This window comes from Globicephala melas, chromosome X (assembly GCF_963455315.2).
Source record: "Globicephala melas chromosome X, mGloMel1.2, whole genome shotgun sequence".
In the NCBI taxonomy this organism is placed as follows: domain Eukaryota; kingdom Metazoa; phylum Chordata; class Mammalia; order Artiodactyla; family Delphinidae; genus Globicephala; species Globicephala melas.
In genome coordinates this window covers 14,068,792-14,096,209 of record NC_083335.1, presented here as the reverse complement: position 1 = coordinate 14,096,209, position 27,418 = coordinate 14,068,792, and the positions used below count along the sequence as shown (strand labels likewise).

General features: G+C 41.6%; 1 protein-coding gene across 1 annotated transcript in view; it reads left to right on the top strand.

Moving 5' to 3' along the window:
- Window positions 1-27,418, top strand: part of GPC4 (glypican 4) — a 108,978-nt gene that overhangs the window by 63,192 nt on the left and 18,368 nt on the right. Inside the window, exons 2-3 of the mRNA XM_030849086.2 lie at window positions 8,729-8,887; window positions 23,081-23,472. Coding sequence (XP_030704946.1) covers window positions 8,729-8,887; window positions 23,081-23,472 — 551 coding nt within the window. The remainder of the gene's footprint in view (window positions 1-8,728; window positions 8,888-23,080; window positions 23,473-27,418) is intronic.

Genomic DNA, 27,418 nt, shown 5'->3' with positions numbered 1-27,418 from the left:
AGGAAAATTACTGCAGCAAGTAATAGTTTGATGTTGCTCCCCAATATTAGAATTACATCAAGTGTTTGATGTAATACTGATGAAAGCCCCCCCCCCCACGTATTGATCCTTTTTACTTTGAAAACTGAAGCTTGCTTTTTTTTTAATTTTTTTTATTTGTTTTTGGCTGCGTTGGTTCTTCGTTGCTGCGTGGGCTTTCTCTAGTTGCGGCCAGCAGGGGCTTCTCATTGTGGTGGCTTCTCGTTGCAGAGTACGGGCTCTAGGCACTCGGGCTTCAGTAGTTGTGGCTCGCGGGCTCAGAAGTTGTGGCTCGTGGGCTCTAGAGCGCAGGCTCAGTAGTTGTGGCACACGGACTTAGTTGCTCCGGGGCATGTGGGATCTTCCCGGGCCAGGGCTTGAACCCATGTCCCCTGCATTGGCAGGCGGATTCTTAACCACTGCGCCACCAGGGAAATCCAAAGCTTGCTTTTTAAAAAAAGAAAAAATAAAATTTATCTTAGAAGGGTTAGATTTACAGAATTTGCGAGGATAGCCCAGAGCTTTCCTATACCCCAAACCCAGTTTCCCCTATTATTAACACCTTACATTTCTGTGGTACATTGTCACAATTGATAAACCAATATTGATGCATTATTGTTAACTAAAGTCTATATCTTATTCCGATTTCCTTAGCTTTTTTTTTACTAACAGTTTCATTGACGTATGATTCATATCCCAAACAATTCACCCATTTAAAGTATACAGTGGCTTTTAATATACTCACAGAATTGTGCATTTATCACCAAAATCAATTTTAGAACAGTTTCATTATCCCAGAAAGAAAGCTCATATCTTTTAGCTGTAACCCCTCCCTTACTTCCCATCCCCCTGCCCACCACCCTCCCCTCTCAGCCCCAGGCAACCACTAATCCACCTTCTGTCTCTATAGATTGACCAAGGCTGGACATTTCATGTAAATGGTATTATACAATATGTGGACTTTTGTGAGTGGCTCCTTACTTAACATAGTATTTTCCAGATTTCACCATGTTGGAACACGTTTCAGAAGTTCATTCCTTCTTATGGCTGAATAACATTTCATTATTCAGATACACCTCATTTTGTTTATCCATACATTGTTGGACATTTGGCTATTTTGAATAATGCTGCTGTGAACATTTGCATGTAAGTTTTTGTGTGATTTCCTTCATTTTCCCCTAATGTCTTTTTCTGTTCCAGGATCCCAGCCAGGGTACCACATTATGTCTCGTCATCATGTCTCCTTAGGCTCCCAAGGCTTTTCTTTTGAAGGCCCTTTAAATAAATGTCTGTACTTACTTGTCATCAGTTCCCCATCACTTATGCATGCCACTGAACTCCTAATTGATAATGCTGTCTTTTCTGGCTATCTTTATTCTCCTAAATTCTGCCTCCAATAAGAAATTTCCCTCAAGTAGCTGGAAGAAAGAAGGTGCTGCTCTCCTGGCCCCTCTGCCTCTCCTAGTACAAGTCATCAGAAAAGTCTCTTTCTGGAGAACTTCATTCAGTAGCTTATCAGTATAATAGATGCTCTTCATTTTTGTCTTGGTTTTGTAATTGCACTGTATTCATAATGCTTCCTTCTTTACAAAGGGCTTCTTTAAGAGCCTACAGTGAATCATGTAGAGCTGGGACTCAAACCCATATTTCTTGCTCCCCAGATCAGTCTCTTCTCCCCAGACTACCATTAGGCCTACAGAATAAAAGACACAGATAGTATCAAGTATTTGGAAGCTTTTTAAATTCACTTCTTTAAAACCCCTTGTCAAGAGCTAAGTATCCATAAACTTCACCAAGGAGGTAAAAGAATTATATGCTCAGAACTACAAAACATTAATAAACGCATCGAAGATGATTCAAAGAAATAGAAAGATGTCCCATGCTCTTGGATTGGAAGAATTATATTGTTAAAATGGCCATATATCCAAAGCAATCTACAGATTTAATGTGATCCCTATCAAACTACCCATGACATTTTCCATAGAACTAGAACAAATAATCCTAAAATTTATATGGAACCATAAAAGACCCAGAATTGCCAAAGCAATCCTGAGGAAAAAGAACAAAGCTGGAGGCATAACCCTACCAGACTTTAAACAATACTACAAAGCTACGGTAATCAAAACAGCATGGTGTTGGCACAAAAACAGACATGCAGATCAATGGAACAGAATAGAGAGCCCAGAAATAAACCCACACACCTATGGACAATTAATCTTCGACAAAGGAAGCAAGAATACACAATGGGGAAAATACATTCTCTTCAGCAAGTGGTGTTGGGAAAGTTGGACAACCACATGCAAATCAAAGCTAGAACACAGCCTCACACCATACACAAAAATAAACTCAAAATGATGAGACACCATAAAACTCCTAGAAGAGAACAGCAAAACATTGTCTGACATAAATTGTACCAATGTTTTCTTAGGTCAGTCTCCCACGGCAACAGAAATAAAAGCAAAAATAAACAAATGGGGCCTAATGACACTTAAAAGCTTTTGCACAGCAAAGGAAACCATAAACAGAATGAAAAGACTGGGAGATAATATTTGCAAATGATGCAACCAACAAAGGCTTAATTTCCAAAATATAAAAACAGGTCCTACAATTTAATAACAAAAAACCAAACAACCCAGTTAAAAATAGGCAGAAGACCTAAATAGACATTTCTCCAAAGAAGACATACAGATGGCCAGCAGGCACATGAAAAGCTGCTCATCATATCTAATTATTAGAGAAATGCAAATGAAAACTACAATGAGGTACCACCTCATACCAGTCAGAATGGCCATCATTAAAAAGTCTACAAATAATAAATGCTGGAGATGGTGTGGAGAAAAGGAAACTCTCCTGCACTATTGGTGCGAATGTAAATTGGTGCAGCCACTATGGCAAACAGTATGGAGGTGCCTCAAAGAAGTAAAAATAGAGTTTCCATGTGATCCAGCAATCCCACACCTGGGCATATATCCAGAAAAAGACGAAAACTCTAATTCAAAAAGATACCTGCACCGCAGTGTTCATTGCAGCACTATTTACAATAGACAAGACATGGAAGAAATTCAAGTGTCCATCAACAGACGACTGGCTTAAGAAGATGTGGTGGATATAGATAATGGACTGTTACTCAGCCATTAAAAATAATTAAATAATGCCATTTGCAGCAAACGTGGATGGGCCTAGAGATTATCATACTAAGCGAAGTAAAGTAAGAAAGAGAAGGATAAATACCATATGATATCACTTATATGTAGAATCTAAAAGATGACACAAATGAACCTATTTGTGAAACAAAAACAGACTCACAGATGTGGAGAACAAACTTGTGATTGCCAAGGGGGAAGGAAGGATTGGGAGTTTGGGATTAGCAGATGCAAACTATTATATATATAGAATGGATAAACAACAAGGTCCTACTCTATAGCACAGGGAACTATATATTCAATATCCTGTGATAAACCATAATGGAAAAGAATATGAAAAAATATATATGTGTGTGTGTGTGTGTGTGTATATATATATATATAAACTGAGTCACTGCTGTACAGCAGAAACTAAACACAACATTGTAAATCAACTCTACTTCAAGAAAATAAAATTTTAAAAAACACACACAAAAAAGGAGCTAAGTTTTCTCCAAATCCCTTTCTGCATGAAAGGCCATCGCAAAATCGAATCTCTTACATTGGCAGTTTTCCTAAGCGCTTTCCAGTCTGTTATTCTCAAATGTCCCTCACTGCAGCCCCCACCCTTAGGGTGCAGTTTGTGTGTCTCTTCTTTACCAAAGGCATTTGGTTGCATTTTTGGTAAAATGAGTTGGGCTACGGAGAATGCTTGCTGTCCAAATCGTGCTGGTGCTGGCATGCCTGGGTTTTCTGCATTGTCCCATAAAACTTTCTGGCTGCTGTTTCCTCCATTTAGGACTCTGGAGGAGTAATCCTGAAGACATTTACTTTATCTCCTACAGGTATAGAAAGCTGACACCCTAGTGGTAACTACAAGTATTCCTCTATCATCATCTCCCCCAAAATGTGTGAGAATCTGAGAGACATTTTCTTGGCTTCTACTTGGACTTCAAAATGAAGTTACAGATAAATTGGGAGATTGGGATTGACATATATACACTAATATGTATAAAATGGATAATTAATAAGAACCTGCTGTATAAAAAAACAAAGTACATGTATGCTTTAATAAACGTATAAATTGGGTATAGTGGTGTATCAGGGAGCATCTTATTATAAAATACGTTAATAATGTCCCTTTACTCGTCTTTTACATGACAATGACAGAAAATGTCCTGTTATGTAAAAAAGACATGAATCTGGATGTTATTTTAAATGCATCTTCAATAAAATATGAAACTAAGCTGAAAAAAAAATGAAGTTACAGTTAGAAGTAGTTACGTTGATAGTAAATAGGCTGGCCTGAGAATGTAACCACCATTTATAACATTTTCTATGGGCAGGTGGGTTATGAGTAACTGGAAATAAATGGACATTATCTGCACCCCATCTGTACATCACAGCCAGCCTTTGGTGAGAGGAAGAAATGAAATAAAATGAGAAAGCTCAGGTCTACAGATTGCCCGCCGCAGAGCCCTGTTAAAGGATGGACTAGATTCCTCATAGTCAATGCCTGCTTCTTTAACTATTGAGTTGAAGTGCTTCAAAAAAAAAAAAAAAAAGGAACCAATCCACACACTCAGCAGGATTGAGTAGTAATTTATTGTGATTGTCTTTGTTCAGCTTTGAAAAACGAAGGCATTGATATTAAGACTAAAGGGAAATTACACAGAGCTGGTGTGACTGAAAAAAGTTTGGCTCTTTCGAGTGATTTTTTTGTTTTTAATGCCACAGAGTTAAGCTTTAAAAGCACGCTTCATTGACTCTCATCCAAGCCTCCGAGGACAAGGCTAAGGGACCTTTTTTCTTTTGAGGGCCACTGACCCACAAAGAAAAACCCTAATCGAGGGCCATGTACAAAAAGCAACTTAATTTAGGTGCTTTCTTAGAAATCCATAAAGCCTTCAATTCACCTGCTTTTAAAATTAAGAACAGGGAACTCTCAACAAGTATAACAAACAAAAAAGTCCTTCGGTTTCACATTATGTGCAGTTAGAAGAGGTGGAGTGTGGTGAGAGAGAACAGGATGAGCAGAGTGAAAAGAGAGTGGAAAGCAGACAGAAGAGGGCCATGGAGAAGAACACAGAAGGTCCCGGAAGCAGGAGGTTGAGTTAGCGAAATAGAGGAGGCAAATGATGGTTGTAGATCAACCCACTGTTGACTCAAACCATTGGATGAACTTCGATTCCCGGTTCTTCTGTGGCTCTAATGCTTCAGCCTTTCAAACTAGAATTCTTCAGGAAGGGTATGTATCAGAATCCTCTAGGGCCACCCCGCCCCCCTTTTTTAAATGCATGAGCTCACCGCTTCCCCTGCAGTGGCTGTCATCTTCCTGTCCCACATTGGATCCTGTCGTCCCTGTGCTCAACGCTTTCAGCCTAAAGAACAAATTGTGACATACTTCTTAAATAAGAAGTATACAGGATCACCAGGTTGAGAGGTGATCTGCAGAGAAAAAAAGCATGTCTCATTCAGACACAGCATTTTAGAAGCAGTCTCCAATAGGCAAAATGGAATGTCTTTCCATTGATACGTACGCCCTGGCTTTTAATCATAGAAATCATTTTTGGTGTTACAGTAGAAATATTCAGGTTTTAAAAATCAAATGAGTTGCTCCAATTCTTAGTACAGTGCAGAGCTGTAGTTTCATTTTCAGATGCACTTGTCCCCTTTTCCTTCCTAGTAACTTCTCATCAGCGGAAACTGGTTATGGCACTGAATCCCCACTGGCCCATGTGTGGCTTGGGATTTAATTCATAAGTGTGTCTTGGACAGGGCCTTTGGCAAGAATGCCAGATTACATTTTCAAGGAATGCTTTTTAGAAACAGACAGAATACGTGGTGTATGCAAGGCTCAAATGGGCAAAAGTGGCCCGTTGGTGTGGCTTGTTTGCACTCAGGGGAAGATGACTTTGCCAGCAGAAACATTACCCAGGTATCTACCCCGTTGTCACCCTTTCCACAAGGCAAGCCTTTACCATTAGACAGAGTCTTCCTGTAAAGATCTTATCTGTAACATGGAAGTGGACTCTTTTTCCTTAGTTTTTGCCAAAACAAATAAATGTGCTTCAGTGTTCAGATATCAGCAGGTCTCCCGAAGGTCCTGCTGAGGGCCCCTGGTGGGTAGGTGGTGGGTGGAGTGCACGGGCCTTTTGTTTAGCTGCTGGCTAGTTCAGTCGGTCACCAGTAAAACTTTAATTGCTGTGACCCATTTTTGAAGGGTGTTTGTTCAGTGCCCAAATTTTAAACTCTCAACATCTAGCACCTTCTTATATGTAGAAAAGTATTCTTTCCTTTTGTCTCTTCGAATTTTCTGGCTTTAGGTTCTGTGTGTGTGTCTGTGCGTATGTGCATTGGAGGTGCAAAGAAGGGTGCTTTTTTCCTTGGTCATAGATGCCTATTTTGATAAGATCCAACGAATGACCCTTTCGTTTATTGTATGTGTGAGCCATGTTAAGATTAGGTGAATATAGATTCGCTTCCAGACTCTGAACTGTTTTGCCTTGGAAATTCAGTGCATTACCACAATCGAATCTTTGCAGGGGCTTGAAAACCAGCCTGTGATTAATTTTAGCCTGTGAAAATCTTAAAAAAGTAGCTGCTCTCTTATTATAATTCATGTACCTAGTTCTGTATGTCCTAAGTTCTCATTGTGAGCATTTCAGTTAATTTTCTTCATGGTGTGTGAGAGTGATATGGACTCTTTAATACAGCTACGTCAAGTACTGTACTAGTTGGGGGTCCTTTGTATTACTTTATGTATTAAGATTGTGTTTGGGGAGATCCTCAACCCTGAAACCAGGAGACACCTGGATATCTCTTTGTTCATTAGGTGTCCCAGTACCAAAGGCCTGTTGTGAACGTGTTAATCCAGTCAAGAGGCAGTTCTGGTTTTGGTTGTAACAAGGTGTTTCCAGAAAACTAAGCTTCTTCCACTAATGAGATCTAAGATGTTCGGCAACCTCACAGCTCTAAACTCCTTCACATTCTTCCCTGTGCCTCCCCCCAGCCCCACCGCCTTTGTTAGAATTATCGGTTGACCAAGGGTTTCAAAAATGCCAAATGAAGCATTGAGCAGTTTCTGGATGAGGAAGTTATTTGAAGAATGTTTCCCTTCTCCCCTTCTTTAAAAGTCCTTTAATGCTACGTATCCATTTTTGTCTGGCAATAACACTCTCCCTACTTTTGAATTGCCAGGAAGGAAGAACGATCAGGAATATATCTGATTATGTAATTATTTGCATCTGTGCAGTTGACGGTACTAGTGTTCGTCAAATAAATTGCCAACACCATGTTATTTGAAATCCACCCCCTCCGCAAAACTACTTTGGTATCTGTCCGAAGTGAAGGCTTATTTCCTCTAAGCGCCCACAGCCAAGAAGCAGCGATGGCCGTCTGCTCCTGGCCCAGTCCATGTCCATGATTAGTGTTGTTAAAAAGATTTTGCTCTTCATTCCTCCTCCCTTGATTTATTATACACGCTTACCATTGATAGGTTCATATGTCTTCAGTATACGCCTTCCTGAGTTCCTGAGACCTTAGGTCTTTTCAGACCCCTTTTGTCTGTCATGGAACATGAACTGCAATGATAGAAGGAACAGTGAAGGTGAATTGGTATTGTATTGGTGTGACTAACGTTATAGTACCTGGTGGGGTTAGTTTTGAGTGGCGCCGTATCTCTTGGTCATTATGAGGGAGAGGCGTGGTCTGTTCAAAGCACAATTTTTGGTCTTTGACAGAGGAGGAACAGGGCAGAAGCTCTCCAAACTCTCAGGTCCAAACCACAAACAGAATGCCGTTGGTGTAGGGGAGGCAGATGGTCTGCATGTCTTTGACATTTTCTTGGCCCTTAGGGCTACCTAAAGGCGACATTTACTGGAAGCCATTCATCTGTATTTGGACAAGTGGCTACACCGCACACGATCATAAAGGTCAATATTATAGTGTCTAACATCTGTACAGAAGATGCTGGACAAGAAAATCTTAAAACCAAGAATCATTTAACGTCCCCCTTTGTGACTTACCATAGAGTCAAATCCCAGCGTGGACTCCATTCTTTCCTCTTGGCTGACAGCTCCTTGAAATGCACTTATCCCTTGCTTTGTTCGCCACATCAATTGCTTATATATTTGCTCAGCTTTTGGTTGTTGTCACATATTTTACAAATCATTCTTCATTAACGGTACCCTCTCTTGCAGTGTAAACTCTCAAAGCTAGAAAAACTGTCTCATTTGCATGACTTGCACAGTATGTAGCATAAAATCTCGAAGAATTTATGCGAGCCTTCCGTTCATATTGAATGATACTCTCTTTACTGGCCACACCGATTTTTCCTGTATGATAACAATCTTCCTGATTGGAAAGTTCTTTTGCCTTTTGGAGATGGCTTCGTTATCTTGTTTTTCCGAGAAGGAAATCAATATTTTCAGTATAATGAAACTTTTTAGATAATGCATAATGCCTGGGCCTTTGCAGGAACATCACGGAGAGAAATGAAGCCAAGCGTGTGCACCTAAATCAAACTCTTCCGTTTTGGACTTGATGAATGATGACGGAGATTGATTGTCCTACCTTTTATCTTCCAGGTGATCATTTGAAGATTTGTCCCCAGGGTTATACCTGCTGCTCCCAAGAGATGGAGGAGAAGTACAGCCTGCAAAGTAAGGATGATTTCAAAAGTGTGGTCAGTGAGCAGTGCAATCATTTGCAAGCTGTCTTTGCGTCCCGTTACAAGAAGTTTGATGGTATGTATTGGAACTTTGGTCTACGTAAGTGTAGATATTTGCTTTGTTCTTGAATTCTTTTTCTTTCTTTTTGCCATGCGGCTAGCAGGATCTTAGTTCCCTGACCAGAGATTGAACCTGGGCCACAGCAGTGAAAGCGCTGAGTCCTAACCACTGGACCGCCAGGGAACTCCCTTGAATTCATCTTATACCTTTTAGTCAAGTCAGATCTACGAGCTGCCAGTGAAGTTCGTACAGTTGCTTTTCCCAAGTGCCTTTCTTCTCTCAGTGTTCAAGTTTTCTCCCAAGAGGCTCTCCTGGCTGGACCCCAGGGGCAAGTTAGCCTTACAGCTTTATTGTAGAATCCTTCCAGATACACTAGAATCTGTACGGTATGGTAGCCATTATGGAAATATGGTCACAAGGAGCCAAAAAAGAGATTAAAGTAGTTTAATTTAAATGCTTTCATTTATTTTCTTGGGTGAACACACAATAGTGTTGTTGACACAAGTCACTAAAGAAAAATCTTCCTAATAAAAAGCAGGCATCTGAAAACTTAGTCAGAATAACCACAGAGATTCTGCAGATGCTGGACTTCAAATTAAATTTCAAAATGGATCCCTCAAAGCCAACTAGAATTCCTAGAAGACCTGTAGAACACAGGATTAATGCTCATGCAGCAGTGACCATGCGGCAGTGACCCAGAGGTAGCTGCTGGGCTCCAGTCTTCATTAAGTTCAGCACCATTCCTGGCCTCATTTTAGCTGAAGCTTTGGTCAATCCACGTTAGAGCCACAAGAAAACCTATTTCAGTCCCCTGTGCCAAACACAGATTTTCACATGCACACTTTGTTTTCAGAGTGAAGAAATAGACAATCTGAGCCAGAAGAGAGGTACTTCAATCGTATCTGAAGCAATGTAATAGACGACAGACTTTCAAAATGAAAGTATGGGGTCCAAACACCTCAGGATTCCTTTCTCTGGTGCCGTTCACTCAGTTTGCAGGTCGTTATGAAGTAGATTTAATTTTAATAGGGATGATTTCCTTTGTACCTGTTGTAAAGGCCATTCTAATTACATAGTACCTTTGAAGCATGCTTTTCCTGACATTCTGTGGTGAAGAAGTACAAGGCAAATTTTTGAGACGTGAAATGTCTTTGAGCATTTCTGCAAAGGGCTCATTACCATGGTGAGAAGTGGGATTAAATTAGATTTGATCTAGCTGATAAGGCAGCTCCCAGCTAAAGAACAGGTTGTATTTCAAATGTTGCCTTTGAGATTCGTTATTTGAAACTGATAACTGATTTAATAAGTGTTAGTCGGTTCCCAGGCTGGACGACAAAAGCATATATATATATATATGTTTTTTATAAATTTATTTATTTTTATTATTTTATTTTTGGCTGCGTTGGGTCTTCGTTGCTGTGCGCGGGCTTTTCTCTGCTTGCGGCGAGAGGAGGCTACCTACTCTTTGTTGCGGTGCACGGGCTTCTTGCAGTGGCTTCTCTTGTTGTGGAACACAGGCTCTAGGCGCACGGGCTTCAGTAGTTGTGGCACGTGGGCTCAGTAGTTGTGGCTCGCGGGCTCTAGAGTGCAGGCTCAGTAGTTGTGGCATGCGGGCTTAGTTGCTCCGCGGCATGTGGGATCTTCCCAGACCAGGGATCGAACCCGTGTCCCCTGCATTGGCAGGTGGATTCTTAATCACTGTGCCACCAGGGAAGCCCCGACAAAAGCATATTTAATTTGTAATGCAGTTGAACTAAAATTTTCCAGGTAGTGTACCATTTATTGTGCCCATTTCCCCCAATGCTTTGTATGTGGAGTGGTGTTTAGTCTTTATCTCCTTTCCCTGGATGGATGGAAATAATTTATGTATCCATATATCCTGTTTATTATTCTATAATCCCCAATGCACAGGCTGTTAAGTATGTTAACACCACGTGAAGATGAGTGTTACTGGCAAAAGACATCTTAGACCACCTCTGTCTCTTGGTCACTAAGTTATCAGTATGATTATTGAAAAGAATGGTATTCTCTTGACTATGGCGTTTCTCATTCAAGACAGTAACTGAAGCAATTCTTTTTCCTTTGAGGAGAAAACTTAGAGAGATAATCAGACAGTCATCTTTGAAAACTTGAGATGCTGATATTTAAAAATTACCACTTGGGGGTTTAATAATGGGACTTAGAAGGGAAAATTCCTGCTCTTGAGAAATGGCTAGCGTGTCAGTAGCAAGATACAGTGGAGATGAGGCAGTTTCCAACCTCCAAGGTCACTGCCTCCAAATCACCCCATTTCTTCTTAGACGTGTCTCCTCCAGGTGTGGAGTGCACAGACATTTAGTGATTTCTCTTCCCACTGGGCCTGGTAGTTTCACTATTCTTTCCCCTTCTCACTCCCCATGGTTTTATAGCATTACTCATGTGATTCCAGTGTGTACTTTTTAAAAAGCCACACAGAGAAATTTTATCAGTAAGTATTAACATGTTTTTTTAAAAAAGGACAGAAAGGGGCTTCCCTGTTGTTGCAGTGCTTAAGAACCTGCCTGCCAATGCAGGGGACACGGGTTCGAGCCCTGGTCCGGGAAGATCGCACATGCTGCGGAGCAGCTGAGCCCGTGCGCCACAGCTACTGAAGCCCGTGCGCCTAGAGCCCGTGCTCCGCTGCAAGAGAAGCCACTGCAATGAGAAGTCCGCACACCACAACCAAGAGTAGCCCCCAATCGCCACAACTAGAGAAAGCCCGCGTGCAGCAAAGAAGACCCAGTGCAGCCAAAAAATAAAGTTAAAAAACGGGGGGGGGGCTTCCCTGGTGGCGCAGTGGTTGAGAGTACGCCTGCCGATGCAGGGGACACGGGTTCGTGCCCCGGTCCGGGAAGATCCCACATGCCGCGGAGTGGCTGGGCCCGTGAGCCATGGCCGCCGAGCCTGCGCGTCCGGAGCCTGTGCTCTGCAACGGGAGAGGCCACAACAGTGAGAGGCCCGCGTACCGAGAGAGGGAGGAAAAAAAAGGACAGAAAAAGTTTCTCTTGCCCTTCCCTACCAGCCTTCACCTCCAATAAATGTGTTTAACGCTGTTTCTTTATCAGTTTCAAAACTGCCCATGAAAAATGATGATGAAACCCCAGTTTGTTTCTTCTGACTTCAAATTAGACTATGGCACAGACAATAAAGGTAGGGAGCATAGATTTAAATTTTTTTGAAGGAGTTGTAGCCTCAATGTGTTTGGCCTGGAGATCAGAACAGAGCTGGGATACTTTGCATATTTCCTCCAAGCTAGGCTTTCTGAGACAATTAACTGCTTTTATATGGTGAAATCTCAGTTGATTGGTATCCAACAAACAGTAATCCTCAAGTGGGTGCTGCATTTATTGATTGATTTTTTTTTACATCTTTATTCGAGTATAATCGCTTCACAATGGTGTGTTAGTTTCTGCTTTACAACAAAGCGAATCAGTTATACATATACATATGTTCCTATATCTCTTCCCTCTTGCGTCTCCCTCCCTCCCACCCTCCCTATCCCACCCCTCCAGGCGGTCACAAAGCACGGAGCTGATCTCCCTGTGCTATGCGGCTGCTTCCCACGAGCTATCTATTTTACATTTGGTAGTGTATATATGTCCATGCCTCTCTCGCTTTGTCACAGCTTACCCTTCCCCCTCCCCATACCCTCAAGTCCATTTCTAAGGTTGGCAATTATGACCTGCCAATAGTCCACAAGGCCTAAAGACGATGTTGAGTGAAATTGTGTAGGGGCTATGGTGACTCTTAGAAATTCAAGAGTAGAGTGCTTTGGTCAAAGAATTGTCTAAGTTTTTATAAAAGTCAAACCCTGGGTTACTGATGTGAACGGAAGGGAGGAAGTTTGGCAGAGTAACAAGATGGCGACTGGAGAACCAAAATGGGGCAGCAAGGTGGCATAAGGAAGGCTGGGGATAAGTACTGAGGAAATAGCAAAGGACACGTGGGAACATAGGAGGTCAAAGTACTTCAGAGGAGCATCTTTTGCCATCTCCAAGCTTACAGTATAACTTTTTTTTTTTTTTTTTTTTTTTTTGCGGTACGCGGGCCTCTCACCACTGTGGCCTCTCCCGTTGCGGAGCACAGGCTCCGGACGCGCAGGCTCGGCGGCCATGGCTCACGGGCCCAGCCGCTCCGCGGCACGTGGGATCTTCCCGGACCGGGGCACGAACCCGTGTCCCCTGCATTGGCAGGCGGACTCTCAACCACTGCGTCACCAGGGAGGCCCTACGGTATGACGTTGAAGTGGTGATCCTGAGCTCAGGCAACTTCATCTGTCATCAAAACTTCAGTCATGTTTATGAGATACCACTTCTTTCTAAGGCAGGAACAAGGTTTTTTTTTTTTTTTTTTTTTTTTTAAATAAACTTTCAAATAAAAATAAGGTTTCGAGGCTTTTAGGGAATTAGCCTTCTTTTACCAGAAAGCATCCCATTATCATTCTGCCTCCATGAGCTCTGGTCAGTGTGAGCGCTAGCGTTGGCATTTTGGAGTCAGTCCACTTATCTCTAAGGTCCTTTTTTGTTCTACACATGTAATTTTCTATTGTTTGTACCTCTAAAGAGACTATACAGTGTATAAACCAGTTTTGAAGTTGTAAACTCTGTGCACGTGTGTGTGTTTGCAGACCTGGCTGAAGTACAGAAGAACTTCCTTAGGCAGCACCTCCCCCCCTCCCAGTTCTCAGATTTCCCATATTTTAAACCTGCGCCTCTGAGTTTAAGGACTCACCTCTTTATTTTCTTACACGTTAATCTTCTTCATCTAATCTTTGACTTAGAATATTCAATATCAGAAATCGACTATCCTGGGCTAGAGACATAGAGTCAGAAAACTTTAATGACAGAGCTAGCTGCTCCCCCTGTTGGCCAGTTTTGGGAATTTTTCTTTTTTTTGAAGTAGAACTGCTAATTAACATAGCTGAGTCGGTTGTCTCATGAATATGCTAATCAGATCCTCCGTTCAGGGGACTTTGAAAGAATTGCTTGGCAAAAGGAATAGAAATAATAGAAGTGCGGCATAATCCGTGTTTGGGGACCACAACATAAAAACCCGCCCCCAAATGTCGCATTTTGTGAGAGACTAGTTGTTTTTCAAAGAATCAGAGCGAAATCAAACAACCCAAATAGATTAAGATTAGAGCTGCCATGTTAAATATATTTCAGAATTACATAGTAAAAATGATGTTAACAACTACAAAGATAGATTATTGCTTGCAAACTCCCCGAATCAAATTATTTGCTAGGTGTTTTTGCATGGTGTAAAAGAAATTTTAAGAAAATAGTGACGTTGTCTGATGCTAGCCCATTGGGAATACTACTTTCATTTGCCATTGTAGGAGCAAATGTAGCAACTTTGCCCAGGAGGCAGAGCCCTCCCGGTTGTCAGCCTGTTTCTGCTGTGAACCCACTGTGACCTGGGGCAATTAACTGGTCTCAGTTTTCCCATCCATAAAATCAAGGGGTTGAGCTGGATGCTCTCTAAAGACCCTTTCAATTCTACAAATTCTGTGAATCTTCTCAACATGTGACTAGACCAGCTGCTTCAGTGAAAGGTCTTACAAGATGTTAATTAGGCGTCTGCATGGTCCCCTCTATTTTCCTCCTATCATTTCTTAACCCTCTGCTACTTTCACTGGGTCTTTGAAAACCCTCCCATGAGCCTGAAGCTTGTTAACTCGAATAATAGTAGAAATGTTCTGAATTAGCTTAAAACGCACATAAAAGAAATAATTGTCCCATCTATCTGAAGAGTGCTTCATGTCCTGCCTTTGTGAAATGATAGAAAACAAGGGGGCTGGAGAGCTTAGGGGAAAGGGTGGCCACTCTTCATATTGAGCCAAATTTCTGTTTTAATCAGTGACTAAAAGTTTTCCATGGTTCATCCTGGCCATTACCTCATTAGGCCAGTAGGCTCAGCAGTGTCGGAGACACAGCAAGTTGAAGGCATTTGAATTCCCATGCCCGTGAAAGACAAATATAGCCAACTAAGCTTCATGGCTTTTGGCTAAGCTGAAGTTTTTGGAATTTTCCTGACCCCCTGACTGCAAGTATTTTTCAACTGCACGGTTTTCTTATTGTCCTTTGCACGGCCATACTGACTTCGTACAGACCTCCCGGGTCTTTAGTTTAAGTCTTCGACATCCTCAAGATAAATGTGTCATAGAAATGTGTGACGTACATACAACATACGGCTGTTTTTTAATCCTTACCTCAGATTTCATTCATTAAGATGTCTTTTTAAAATTTGTTGCTTTTTTAAACCTCTGCTACAGTGCGGCAATCAGGATGCGTAGCCACGAAAGTACAGAAAAAGACATGAGGCCTCTGACCTTCCTGCAAACGCAGTGTTCCTTCCAGATCATACTATGGGTGTTTGATTTGGTTGGAAAGCACTGCTACTCTGTGCTTTACAATTCTATTTTTCTTCTTTTTTTTTTTCTTTCCATGCAAAAGAGACTAAAACACTGGGTAATTTTGCTAATTCTTTGATAATCTCTGTGAAACGCGATGAGAAGGAGCCGCTGCCAGCTTACTGGAATCAAATCAAGAGCTCAGATAAAACACACACTTTTCTGTATTGACGAAGGTTTTCCGCCTTTTGAGTTGTTATCTCAGGTGTGGCCAGTTGTGGCTCTAGCATTGGCCGTCTCATTGAAAATGCTTGTGCAGCTTCCAGGGAGCTCTGAGCACACTCTCTTTGGGCCTCTGCTATTAGCTGTGGCTTCTTAAAGAAGGCGTTGTGTCAGCAAGAAGCAGCCGATCTGTTTGGAGGCGAGTAAATAAATACACAGAAGAGCTTCAGCCGAATTGCTTTTATCTATTTTTTGGTTCATTGTACTTTGAGCCTGGGAGTTGAGAGCCTTGTTGATCATCTCTGCTCACCCTTTTTCCATGCGTCTGTCTGTCCCAGCAAAGAAAAGGGCTTATTTGATCTAGCAGTGACTCTGACTGAGAGAATTCCCAAGCCAGTCAGGCCTTTCTTGTTCATTGTCCTGGCCCATCTCTATTGCGCGCAAAGCACGTGGTCTCTCTCTCTCTCTTTCTCTCCCTCCCCTCCCCTCCCCCTCCCCCCATTCCCTCAAGAATCTGAAGCTCTTCACAATAGAGAAGACTGGAGCGGGGAATGCTACATGGGCATGCCTTCTCTGGAGGTCAGTTTGGCAGTGTTATCAGAGGTTTCAAATAGCTTCATTCATACCCTTTGACTCAGTAACTGTACTTCTAGGTTTTGATCTCAGGGAAAGAAAGATCTGCGTACAGATTTATGTACAAGAATGTTCATCACAGTATTACTTGCAATAATGAAAAATAGGAAATTATCCTAAATGTCCCATAATGATTACATTATGATCTGTTCGTATGGTGTCATAGTATGCAGTTGTTAAAACTGATGTTTCTGAAGGCTTTTTAATCACATCGGAACTGCTAACCATACAGTGTTCCATGAGAACAGGGTATAAATACAGGATGACCTCAACCATGTGACAATACATACCTTCATAGAAAAAGCAGGAAAGAAATTCAATAAACCATTGTTGTTCTCTTAATGGTGGGATTATGGGAATTTTTGTTTTCTTCATACCTTGCCATATTTTTCAAATTGCTGCAATTTGAAAGGAATACTTTATAGGAAAAAACGGTATTTTTAAACGAAAAATGTAAACTGCTTTGGTGGTGTTTCGCCATGTTTGGGTTTTTTTTTTTTTTTTTCCAGTATTACAGTGCTCACTGTAGACAGTTTGGAAGAAGCAGAAAAAAATGTGTCGAAGGCTCCAGGATTTAAGTCGGATGAATAGAATAAAGGGAAATACGTCATTTTTGAAAGCATGAGATAGATTACTTTTCCTATTAGATTACTTTTCCTATTGTGTCGCTGCAAAATTGGGGTGAACTAAATTGAGAAACGTTGAAAAAAACCACGCCGATTCCCTAACACCCATCCAACACCACTGTACGCACCTCGTCTTTCTTTGGTCAGGTAGACAACGTATATACATACGTACAAATCAGAATCATCGCCGATTGTGCTATTTTGCGTCCTGAGTTTTCTCTTGACATTAGATCATGAGCAGATAGACTGTATTATGAGGTTTGTGTATGAGGTCATATAATAGGTCCACGTGGAGGTTAGTATATGGAGCACTTGGAACACTGCTTCAGCCTTGGAGCATTCTTTTCTTCTTCTTCTGTTTTTTTGGCTGACCACGCAGCATATGGGATCTTAGTTCCCAGATTAGGGATAGAACCCATGCCCCCTGAGGTGGAAGCGTGGAGTCTGAACCACTGGACCACCAGGAAAGTCCCCTCAGAGCTTTCTTAAACATGCCCTCGTGGACCCTTCTCAGTGAGAAGGAATCCGGCTGTGCTAAAGAGACTTGGCTAGCTGGTGCTGGGAGTACCATTGCTAGAAATGGAATGTGGTCCAGGGGAAGGGACCTTACCGTACTGACTGTGTGTCCCTGGCCAAGTTAGCCCGGAGAGAGAATTAGCATTCAAAATGCATTAACTACTAAAAGTAACCTTGGGAAGAAAGGGCTGCTCCTACAGTGGCAGGGTCCTCCAGCCCCCTTTCATATGCTAACAGCCCCTAATAAGGGCCTCAGCTGGCAATGGCCTTCTTCTCCTAGGAGAAGACCATTGTTGAGCTACAGCTGTTGATTGTTAGTCAAGTACCCCTGCTTTTAGTACACCGTGCCCTCCCTAGCAGGCACTCCTGAGGAAAGTGCCTGTTGGAAACTTAACACAAACTTGACCAAAAAAGCAAGACAGAGGAGGAGATAGTCTTTGGTTTCAGTCAGTAAAATGCTTGCTTAATTTCCTTTTTTTCCCCCCTTCCATTTGTAGGTGCTTATGTTAGCTGTTCTTCATCAAGTACTTGATCTTGGGTGAAAGAATGGATGGCTATAACTCTGAGTTTTCTTAACAGTGTGAGAAGTATGATTTGTAGCATGTACCAGGAGACTTCTTTCTTAGGAATTTTGTGGATGTGGTAACTTACTCTTTGCACGCCACACCAGGGCTGTGAAATACAGCCTTTACATTAAAGAGGAAATTAATCCTTATATGTAAAAGGCAGCTTCCTAATAATATAAATACAAGGGGGTAATTTATAGCACCAAGCAAATGGATTGAATAGAAAGGGCTTCCAGTCTCTTCAGATCACAGGTTAATTCTAGAATGCATCCTAGCACATTAATCAATAGCCAATCGATTGTTTATAAAGTAGTAGCTAATGGCACTTAATAGCAGAACTGGGGGTCTTTTGACCTGTTTCAAGAATTTTGAATGTTTATTTGATGCAAGACAAGTGGCGGGGGGATAGAAGTTCCAGAAGTACGTGATGTTCTTCTTTTTGTAAAAGACAGGATATTTACATAGAAAACTTTTATATGGAAAGGTTTTGCCTTTTCTCTCTAGTAGTTTTTCCCATGTTAAATTGGTACTACTGACATTAAGAATAATCAGATGTTAGAGCCGGAAAACACTCCCAATCCCCCAGTCTCCTAGCTCAACCGTTGCATCGAGGTGCTTCTGGTACGATGCAGATGAAATATACATGGGGAGGGTGGGGCATTGACCTGCCGCTTAATTCTCCGTTTTCCTTTCCCTGATTCTTTGCCTCGATCTTTTTGTATATACGCGTGCTGTGCATGATACTCTGTGTTGTAATATGTAAAATCTCTTCCCTGGATTTCTTCATTCCGTGTTTTTCACTCAGGAGTTGCTCCACCCTCGTAGATGTCTGGGATGTTTCACAGAATTGGAAGCTAGAGCCATTAAGCATTTCCTTTGGCTGAATTGTTCCCAGTTTTATAAGGCCTTGGGTCTTCTTAACCATTCTCCAGCAGCTTTGGCTTAATTTCTATTCCCCCCAGATGGCTAATATTTGACTCTGCCAAGAAAGATAAAAACCAGCCTTGAAAGGTTTTTTTTTTCTTTTTCAATAATTGTAGATATAAAGAAACTCTGAAGGTGACAGTAACATTATTTCACATATTATGAATAGGGTCCACTCACTGAGCAGCTATTGTGTGCTAGCCATTATCCATATGAGGTGAGCAGTAATAGCCCCATTTTATGGAAGAAGAAGCAACAGAGGCTCAGAGAGTTTAGATCTTCTGTCCCGTCAAGGTCACACAGCTCATAAATGAGAGGGCCCATGCTTTTCCTACTGTGTCCTACTGCTTTAGATCCTAGCACATTAAAGTGTTTATTTCCATTCTATGTTGTGGTCATTCATGAGCCCTAGGCGTAGCAGTTGCTTCATCCTTGGAACATAAATCCTTAAGCCCCCAAACTGAAAATTGAAGGAGAAATAAACCCTGCTCACAGACACCATATTTTAAATGCTTATAAACTGTCTCCTCTCTCACTCTCCTTTCAGACTCTCTGAGCAGCATTTTTCATGAATACAAGCATTTGCTGCAAGGGAGATCTGAATTCCAGTCAAGTCAGCTTCTGATCCTGGTGGAACTCTGGTTTACACTGGTCCTGGCTGGTTCTCTCTTAGCCACCAAGTGTCTCATAATTGGCTTCAGGCATAATGTTTACAATGGGATGATTGCTCGTTGTCTCAGACCTGCACAGTTTTTCTTCAGCAGTTAAGATCTGATTCTGAGTTCTAAATAATGGGGGGGAAAGTGGAGATGAGCTTTGCAGCGATGAATGAAGTTGCTCTTGGTGGCTGGGGACCAGGTCCTGAATGTCTAATTTGTGTTCTATCCCCCATTGTAGAAGGAAATGTGGGAAGAAAGGTGGGGAGGTGGGGAGGTTAAGGAATCTACAAGAACGTATGAATGAGAGCGGCTAGTTTGATAGGAGAAATAGATGTAAAAGTTTTTTCCCCCCTTTTTTCTTACAGCACATTATTACGCTTTGATATTGTACCTAATTGGTATGGATTTTAGAATTTAAATTATGTCTGCCAGCCTTAAAAGATCTCTTTGAGACAAAAAGCATAGGTAGAATAGTCCCATTTACCAGGACCAGTAAGAACACGTCTAAGGAGAAATGAGTTTGGGTCTTTTGGTTCGCTTGACTTTTGTTCTGTTGACTTTGCAGGTGAAATAGATGAATATTTAAAAAAAAAAACTTTGCTGTATGAAATGAAAGATTAAGGATTTTATAGATAGTTTAAAAGTCTCTGATGAAACCATGCGTGGAACGTGGCGGGTATAGTAAAGGTGAATTGGATGGAGAAAATTCATCTTTCTAGAAATTTTCATTACAGTCTCTTTGGGCAGGAAGGTTAAGATGCATGGCAAAGCTGTGTGCTTTGATTTGAGCCCATACCAACCACTTAGTACATAGTTGTCAAATTACATAGCTATTTGGAGAGATCAAATTAGCAGATTTTAACTCCTTATATCAGTTTTGTAGAATTTCTATGTATAATCCACTCAGTGGAATTATATTTGCAACTTATACGGCCACACTAAAAAATCTTTTAAAATGTGAAGGAAAGGAAATCAATTTTCTGAATGATTAAATGAATTAGAGTTTAATATGTATACAGCACCAAACTAAACTCTGAAAATATAAGCTAACATCACACACACACACACACACAACCTTCCTAGCAGAATTTGAGTCCCAGGAAATAAAGTAATGTCCATTGTGGTATTGGACAGAGGGCATGCTGGGTTAGAATCAGTCCTGTTCTTCGTTGGATCATTGCTCTTGTACTTCGAAGTAGCTGTATTATATATAACTACACCGACCCATAGGCTGTTGACCTGAATGAGGATCTCTAAGAATGTTTTATTTTTTCCATAAAATGTTCAGTGTCTTAGCGTTTCTTTGACCTGGAACACTTTTAAGCCTAAAAAAATAGTGACATTTCATAGTGTTTTTCAGTTAAAACTGAGCTCGACATGCCACTCTGCCCCAACCCTTAAAACCAGCATTCATTAGAAATGCAAGTGAGTATTCAGAATTACTTATTTAATGAGTCATGAAAGCACAAGTCAAATAATTCTCAACATCCTGTTTCTACACTAAATGATGTGTGCCAATTTTATGAGCAATATAGTAAAAATCCAATCTAAGGAAGGACCTATGGTTGCCTTTGGAATGTGCTCTTTTGGATGGTGAAATATTAGTAGCACTGGATTGACACAAGGCTTCCATGCTGATCTCAGTAACCAGGCTTTATTTTTCCAGTATGTGAAAGCCAGCACCACTTGGCAAGGACACTAGTGATTCAAGGACGGTACGGGAAGTGGACCAGGTGACATTTAAGGTCTTTTCTCGCCCTAAGATTCCACAACTTTGAAGTCTAGAAAAGTGCTGCCTGCATCTCGACTCTTAGTTGAGAGATACTTCCACACAAGAAAATTCATCCCCAAAACCTCTTTAAGAAATGACACCCAAGAATGCAACAAAAAATTTTAAGCCCAATTTATTGGAAATATATTTTCCTCTAATTAAAACATTACCCTTACCCTGAATGCTCCACGTTCAGCACAGTTGCCAGGTTGGTGCTGATTGCTAGTGAGAGGCAAAATGGGAGAAGTTTCATTGGCTAGAGTCTTGCTTCTCAAACTTTGGGGTATAGCAGAGTGCCAGATGGCTGGGTCCCACCCTCCAGAGTTTCTGATCCAGTAGGTTTAAGGTGGGGTCCAAGAACTTGTGTCCCAGTGGTGATGGTGTGTGCCCATGGAAGCGCACTCGAGAACCACTTGGGGTTTGGAGAGAATCAGAGGCCTTCCCGGCTACCTGATTTGAGTAACTCTTTTCATTATCATTCCCCTAGCTCCTTATGTACTTTCTGGCCTCCTTCCAGGGAGAGAACTTTGGTAAAAATGCCAGGCTGTGCAGTTGTAATGGGGATTTCCCTTTCTCTCGCTGAAGAAAACCCAGGAAATAAAAGGCAAACGGTAGAGAATGGTTTTGTAGCGCTATTGCATTTTGAGAAGATCACTTAATGTTCTGGCTTTGAAGGAGTTGTCTTCTTTTCCTTTCTGTTCCATGTTCACTTGGAGGCAGCTTCTTTCTTGATGTGGTCCTTATATTTTGCTTTGGTATTTATTACATTTCCTGCTTATAAACTTGATACCATGAGGTGTTTATTTTTATACCAGACATAGAGTCTTTAAGAATGATTAATGTTGCAGATAGACTGTTAGCTCCTCTCTTCAGGGAACTCCCTGAGAAAAGCTTCAGGAGAAATTAATTTGACATTTGTATTTAAGAGATTAAAGTCTTTAACGTTTAGGCTGTGTGGGTATGCAGTGCCCAAAAAGTAAATCTGAAAAAAACCCAAAAAACACAGGTATTCTTTTTTTCCCCAGTTATTTTTCCATGTTATCTTAATCTCATGGTTTTACTGTATGAATCCTTTAGCAACCCGAGGTCACCTTGGATATCCCAGTTTATACTAATGTCACAGGGAACGCCTGAGAAGTTCTTTTCCTGCTTATGTGTGCTGTTTCATTCTGTTTCTTCGCCTCAAGAATTTCCCAGGCAGTTTTCTTATACGACATGTAGATGTAAGGAGGAGAAAAGGAAAAAATAATCATGTCTAAGTAAACAGCATGTCTTGAAAACACCTGTCCTGGTGTCAGGTTACAATGAGGAGGCATTATCCACTTTGGTTTAGATTCTTTTTTTTTTTTTTTTTTTTTTTTTTTTTGCGGTACGGGGGCCTCTCACCGTTGCGGCCTCTCCCGCTGCGGAGCACAGGCTCCAGACGCGCAGGCTCAGCGGCCATGGCTCACGGGCCCAGTCGCTCAGCGGCACGTGGGATCTTCCCGGACCGGGGCACGAACCCGTGTCCCACTGCACCACTAGGGAAGCCCTGGTTTAGATTCTTATAGTAAAAAGTTCTAGGAAACCTCATGTTTTAGACTTTATGTATCCATTTTTATCCAGTTCTTTATTTACCTTGTGACTAAATAAGAAAAAGGAGGGAGGCAGGGAGTCCTGAGAAGTTGTCCGTTTAAAGTTTCATTTTTTTCCCTCTTAGACATAGACACACGTGACTTTGTGACACAGGTTTCCTTTCATTGACAAACGATCAGAGATGCCAAATCCCCCCAAAGAAATCCACCTTATATACAAGCATGTTTTCCAATTTAATTTCAGGATTTTTTTTCCAGTTTTCAGATTTACCTGAAAAGCAAGCACTCTGTTATTGAATTACTGAGAACTCTTTCTTTTTTCCTTTCTTTTTTGGTTTTGTTTTTAGAATTCTTCAAAGAACTACTTGAAAATGCGGAGAAATCCCTGAATGACATGTTTGTGAAGACATATGGTCACTTGTACATGCAAAATTCCGAGCTATTTAAAGATCTCTTCGAAGAGTTGAAGCGCTACTATGTGGCAGGAAATGTGAACCTGGAAGAAATGCTGAATGACTTCTGGGCCCGCCTCCTGGAGCGGATGTTCCGCCTAGTGAACTCCCAGTACCACTTCACAGACGACTATCTGGAGTGCGTGAGCAAGTACACGGAGCAGCTGAAGCCCTTTGGAGATGTCCCTCGGAAACTGAAGCTCCAGGTCACTCGTGCATTTGTAGCAGCCCGCACTTTTGCTCAGGGCTTAGCAGTTGCAAGAGATGTAGTGAGCAAAGTCTCGGTGGTAAGCGCTGTTTGCATTCTGTGTTATTGTTTCCTTTTGTTTCACATTAAAAGAAAGTTTGGGAGATGTGGAAAAATAAGTCAGTAGAATTCCATCGTCTCAATAGCAATCGTCTTTTTCTTCTGTTCTTTTTTTCATCTTTCTCTCCCCTCTTCTCTCCTACACTTCGTCCTGATACATGTGCATCATGTGGCTATAAACAATACGGCGATGAACATCTTCACGTATCAACATCATTCTTTCCTGTGGTTTCTTTGGTAACTATTCTTAGAAGCAGGATACGTGTTCACTTTGGAACCTTAATTTTAAAAATGGATTTAGGGACTACCCTGGCCATCCAGTGGTTAAGACTCCATGCTTCCACTGCAGGGTTTGGTTCCTGGTCCTGGTTTGGTTCCTGGTTTGATTCCTGGTCCTGGAACTAAGATCCCACGTGCTGTGAAGCCAAAAAAACCAAAAAAACTTTCAAAAAATGGATTTAATACCTCCATATTCTTTTCAGCTCTTATTCTGCTTCTCCTTCAGAGAAAGAAACATATACAGATAGACTCCACATTTGGTTGTTTTGAGTGACTATGTTTGAGCCTGCTAGTTACAGTCTAGAAAAGAATTTCACATCCATTACTATACGTTTCCTTGTTAGAAGGTATACTCAGAGCCCTTTAGAAGACAGACCTTTCTATGACCATTAATGTGGACCACCTGCTCTTGACTTAATGGCTTTGTTTATAGAATTACCAGGAAAGAGAATGGAATTGTACTAGCAGGAGAAAGCAAATGAAATGAGCCACATTTTCCTCATTTGTAAATTAGAGGAATTGGACCAGACCAGTAGTTTTCAGACTGTTCTTTGGAGCCAGCTAAGGAGGTACCTCCGGGGCCTCCTTGAGGAGAGATAAGGGAGACACAGGGTTCTTCTAGTGGACGAGACTCTGCATCTGTGCCTTTCTCTCCTGGCTGCACCAGGGAAGCTTTGCTTTCCTCAGTTGTATGTAGTAGGGTTTTGAACATGATTTCAAGGGGGAAAAGATTCTATGGCCCCTTCACTCCCCCCACCCCCCAAAAAAGATGAAATTTGAAAACCTTTTGAAGGCCTTTGCACCTCTCCCCTCTGTGACTCAACGCCAGTGAAGAAATAGAATACTCTGGAGCAAAGTTATCTTTGCAGGACTGATCTTAGTGCTGTTACCTTTAGGCCCTCAAAGGAAAAGCCAAATTTTAGCCCATTTGGTTGTTTTGAGGACTGGAGGACTGGTCAAAATACAAACTAGACAGTGATGCTAACAGTAAAATATAAATCCAGTGGCTTCTTAGAGAGTTCATTCAGATTTAGAGTAGCCATATAATTTATTGTCCAAACCAGGAGGTGCTTAAAAACAATTATGCCCAGATAACATGGGCAGACCAGGATTCATGGTCCCCCTAGCGAGGAATCTTACATTTACCAGAGTGAAGATAAAGAATTGTGTATTTTAAAAATTAGGTGCTTATTGGCTGTCTCACTGGGAGATGTTAGTATTAGTTTGTTGGTTGCATTCCATTATTACAGTTGTGTGTGTGTGTTCCCATTTCCCAGCCATGAGCCATCAGGAAACAATTCATTACAGTACGTTTTTGTTCACTCCTTTTCCTCCTGATATTTTCATCATAAATTGCAAAAAAATAAAACAAAAAAAAATTGTTGGGGCATATGAGGGGTGGGTGGGAGCAAGTAGGGAGGTGATGGGTATAATTAAAGGAATAGTCGGAATCCTGAACTGCTGCCCCCACCTCTGCAACCATTATTAATCTTGGAGATGCTCGTGTCAGAGTCCCTAAACAATGCACAGTTAATCCAGATCAAAGTTAATTACATTGTAGTTCCCCTAACACATCTGCCCTCCTTCAGCAATTCCTCGCATTTATCCTAAGCTGAATAGGCAGAAAGGTGCTGCTTTTTCTTTTTTTGGTGGCGGGGGCGGGGGAGCTGCATTGGGACTTCGCTAATGCGCGCGGGCTTTCTCTAGTTGCGGCGAGCGGGGGCTACTGTTCGTTGCAGTGCACGGGCTTCTCATTGCGGTGGCTTCTTTGTTGCGGAGCACATGCTCTAGGTGCACAGGCTTCAGTAGTTGCGGCGCACTGGTTCAGCAGTTGTGGCTCGCAGGCTGTAGAGTGCAGGCTCAGTAGTTGTGGTGCACGGGCTTCGTTGCTCCGTGGCATGTGGGATCTTCCCGGACCAGGGATCAAACCCACGTCCCCTGCATTGGCAGGCGGATTCTTAACCGCTGCGCCACCAGGGGAGTCCATGCGTGCCGTGTGGTTTTGAACGTCTGTGTGCGTGCCAAAGAGAAAAGCAAGGACTAGAACACCCTTTGCAAGTGTCTGAAAGTGGTTTCTTTACATTAACCATCCCCCCTCTGAGTTGATTCCTGGGAAAAAGGACCAGGCTGACACAAGCCTGCCATGGTGTTAGCCTCCCTTAGCCCCGTTGGGGCCCCTTTAGAGAACTGAGATTCCAGAACCCCTAACTTGAGGGGGAAGGTGGTGGTCGAACCAAGGAAGCAGGTTAAAAGATTGAGGGCTAGAAGTCTAGTCCACGTTATGCCACCTCCCAGGGTAAATAAACACTCGAGGCTTCCCAGTATCGCATTCTTCTTGACATGGTTCCCAGAATTAACTGAGAACCAATAAGATTGGTTCACCACCAATAAGATTGGTGGCAAATCAATAAGATTGACTGTTCACCCTTACTTACCTGTGCAATAAAGAGTATGTGACCCATAAGGAAATAATCACAATTTCCAATGTTGCTTTTGGTATGAATTTTTTTTTTTTTTTTTTTGCGGTACGCGGGCTTCTCACTGTTGTGGCCTCTCCCGTTGCGGAGCACAGGCTCCGGACGCGCAGGCTCAGCGGCCATGGCTCACGGGCCCAGCCGCTCCACGGCATGTGGGATCTTCCCGGACCGGGGCAGGAACCCGTGTCCCCTGCATCAGCAGGCGGACTCTCAACCACTGCGTCACCAGGGAAGCCCTGGTATGAATTTTTTTAAAGCAAGAAAGAAATTTCTGTGTACCTTAGTTTTGTCAAGTTGTTTGAGAAAGTTAATTTCCAAATATGACCCTAAATTTTTGGAGAATTGATCCCTATTCTATATTCAGTGTATTCTCATGTCTGCCTAAGAGTTGTTTGCATCGTTATATGAGACTACAATGAATACAAGCTATAGGGCTCAATTTACTTTCAGTAAAACATTACTTGCCAATTGTTTAGTGGAAAATACTGTTATGACTTAAATTTTTTTTATTATAGCTGATTTACAATGGTGTGTTAGTTTCTCGTGTACAGTTTCTCGTTACACACACCCACACACACACTTTTTCATATTCTTTTCCATTATGGTTTATCACAGGATTTGAATATAGTTCCCTGTGCTCTACAGTAGGACCTTGTTATTTATCTATATTACATATAGTAGTGTGTATCTTTTAATCCCAAACCCCTAATTTATCCCTCCCTCACCCCGTTCCCCTTTGGTAACCATAATTTTGTTTTCTATGTCTGTGAGTCTGTTTCTGCTTTGTAAATAAGTTCATTTGTGTCATCTTTTAGATTACATATAAAAGTGCTATCATATGGTATTTGTTTTTCTCTGTCTGACATACTTGACTTAATATGATAATCTCTAGGTCCATCCATGTTGCTCTAAATGGCATTATTTCATTCTCTTTTTATGGCTGAGTAGTGTTCCATTGTATATACGTACCACATGTTCTTAAGCCATTTGTCTGTTGATGGACATTTAGGTTGCTTCCATGTCCCGGCTATTGTAAATAGTGCTGCTAGGAACATTGGGGTGCCTGTATCTTTTTGAATTAGAATGTTTTTCTGGATATATGCCCAGGAGTGGGATTTTTGGATCATATGGTAACTATTTTTAGGTTGTTTTTTTTTTGTTTTTTTTTGA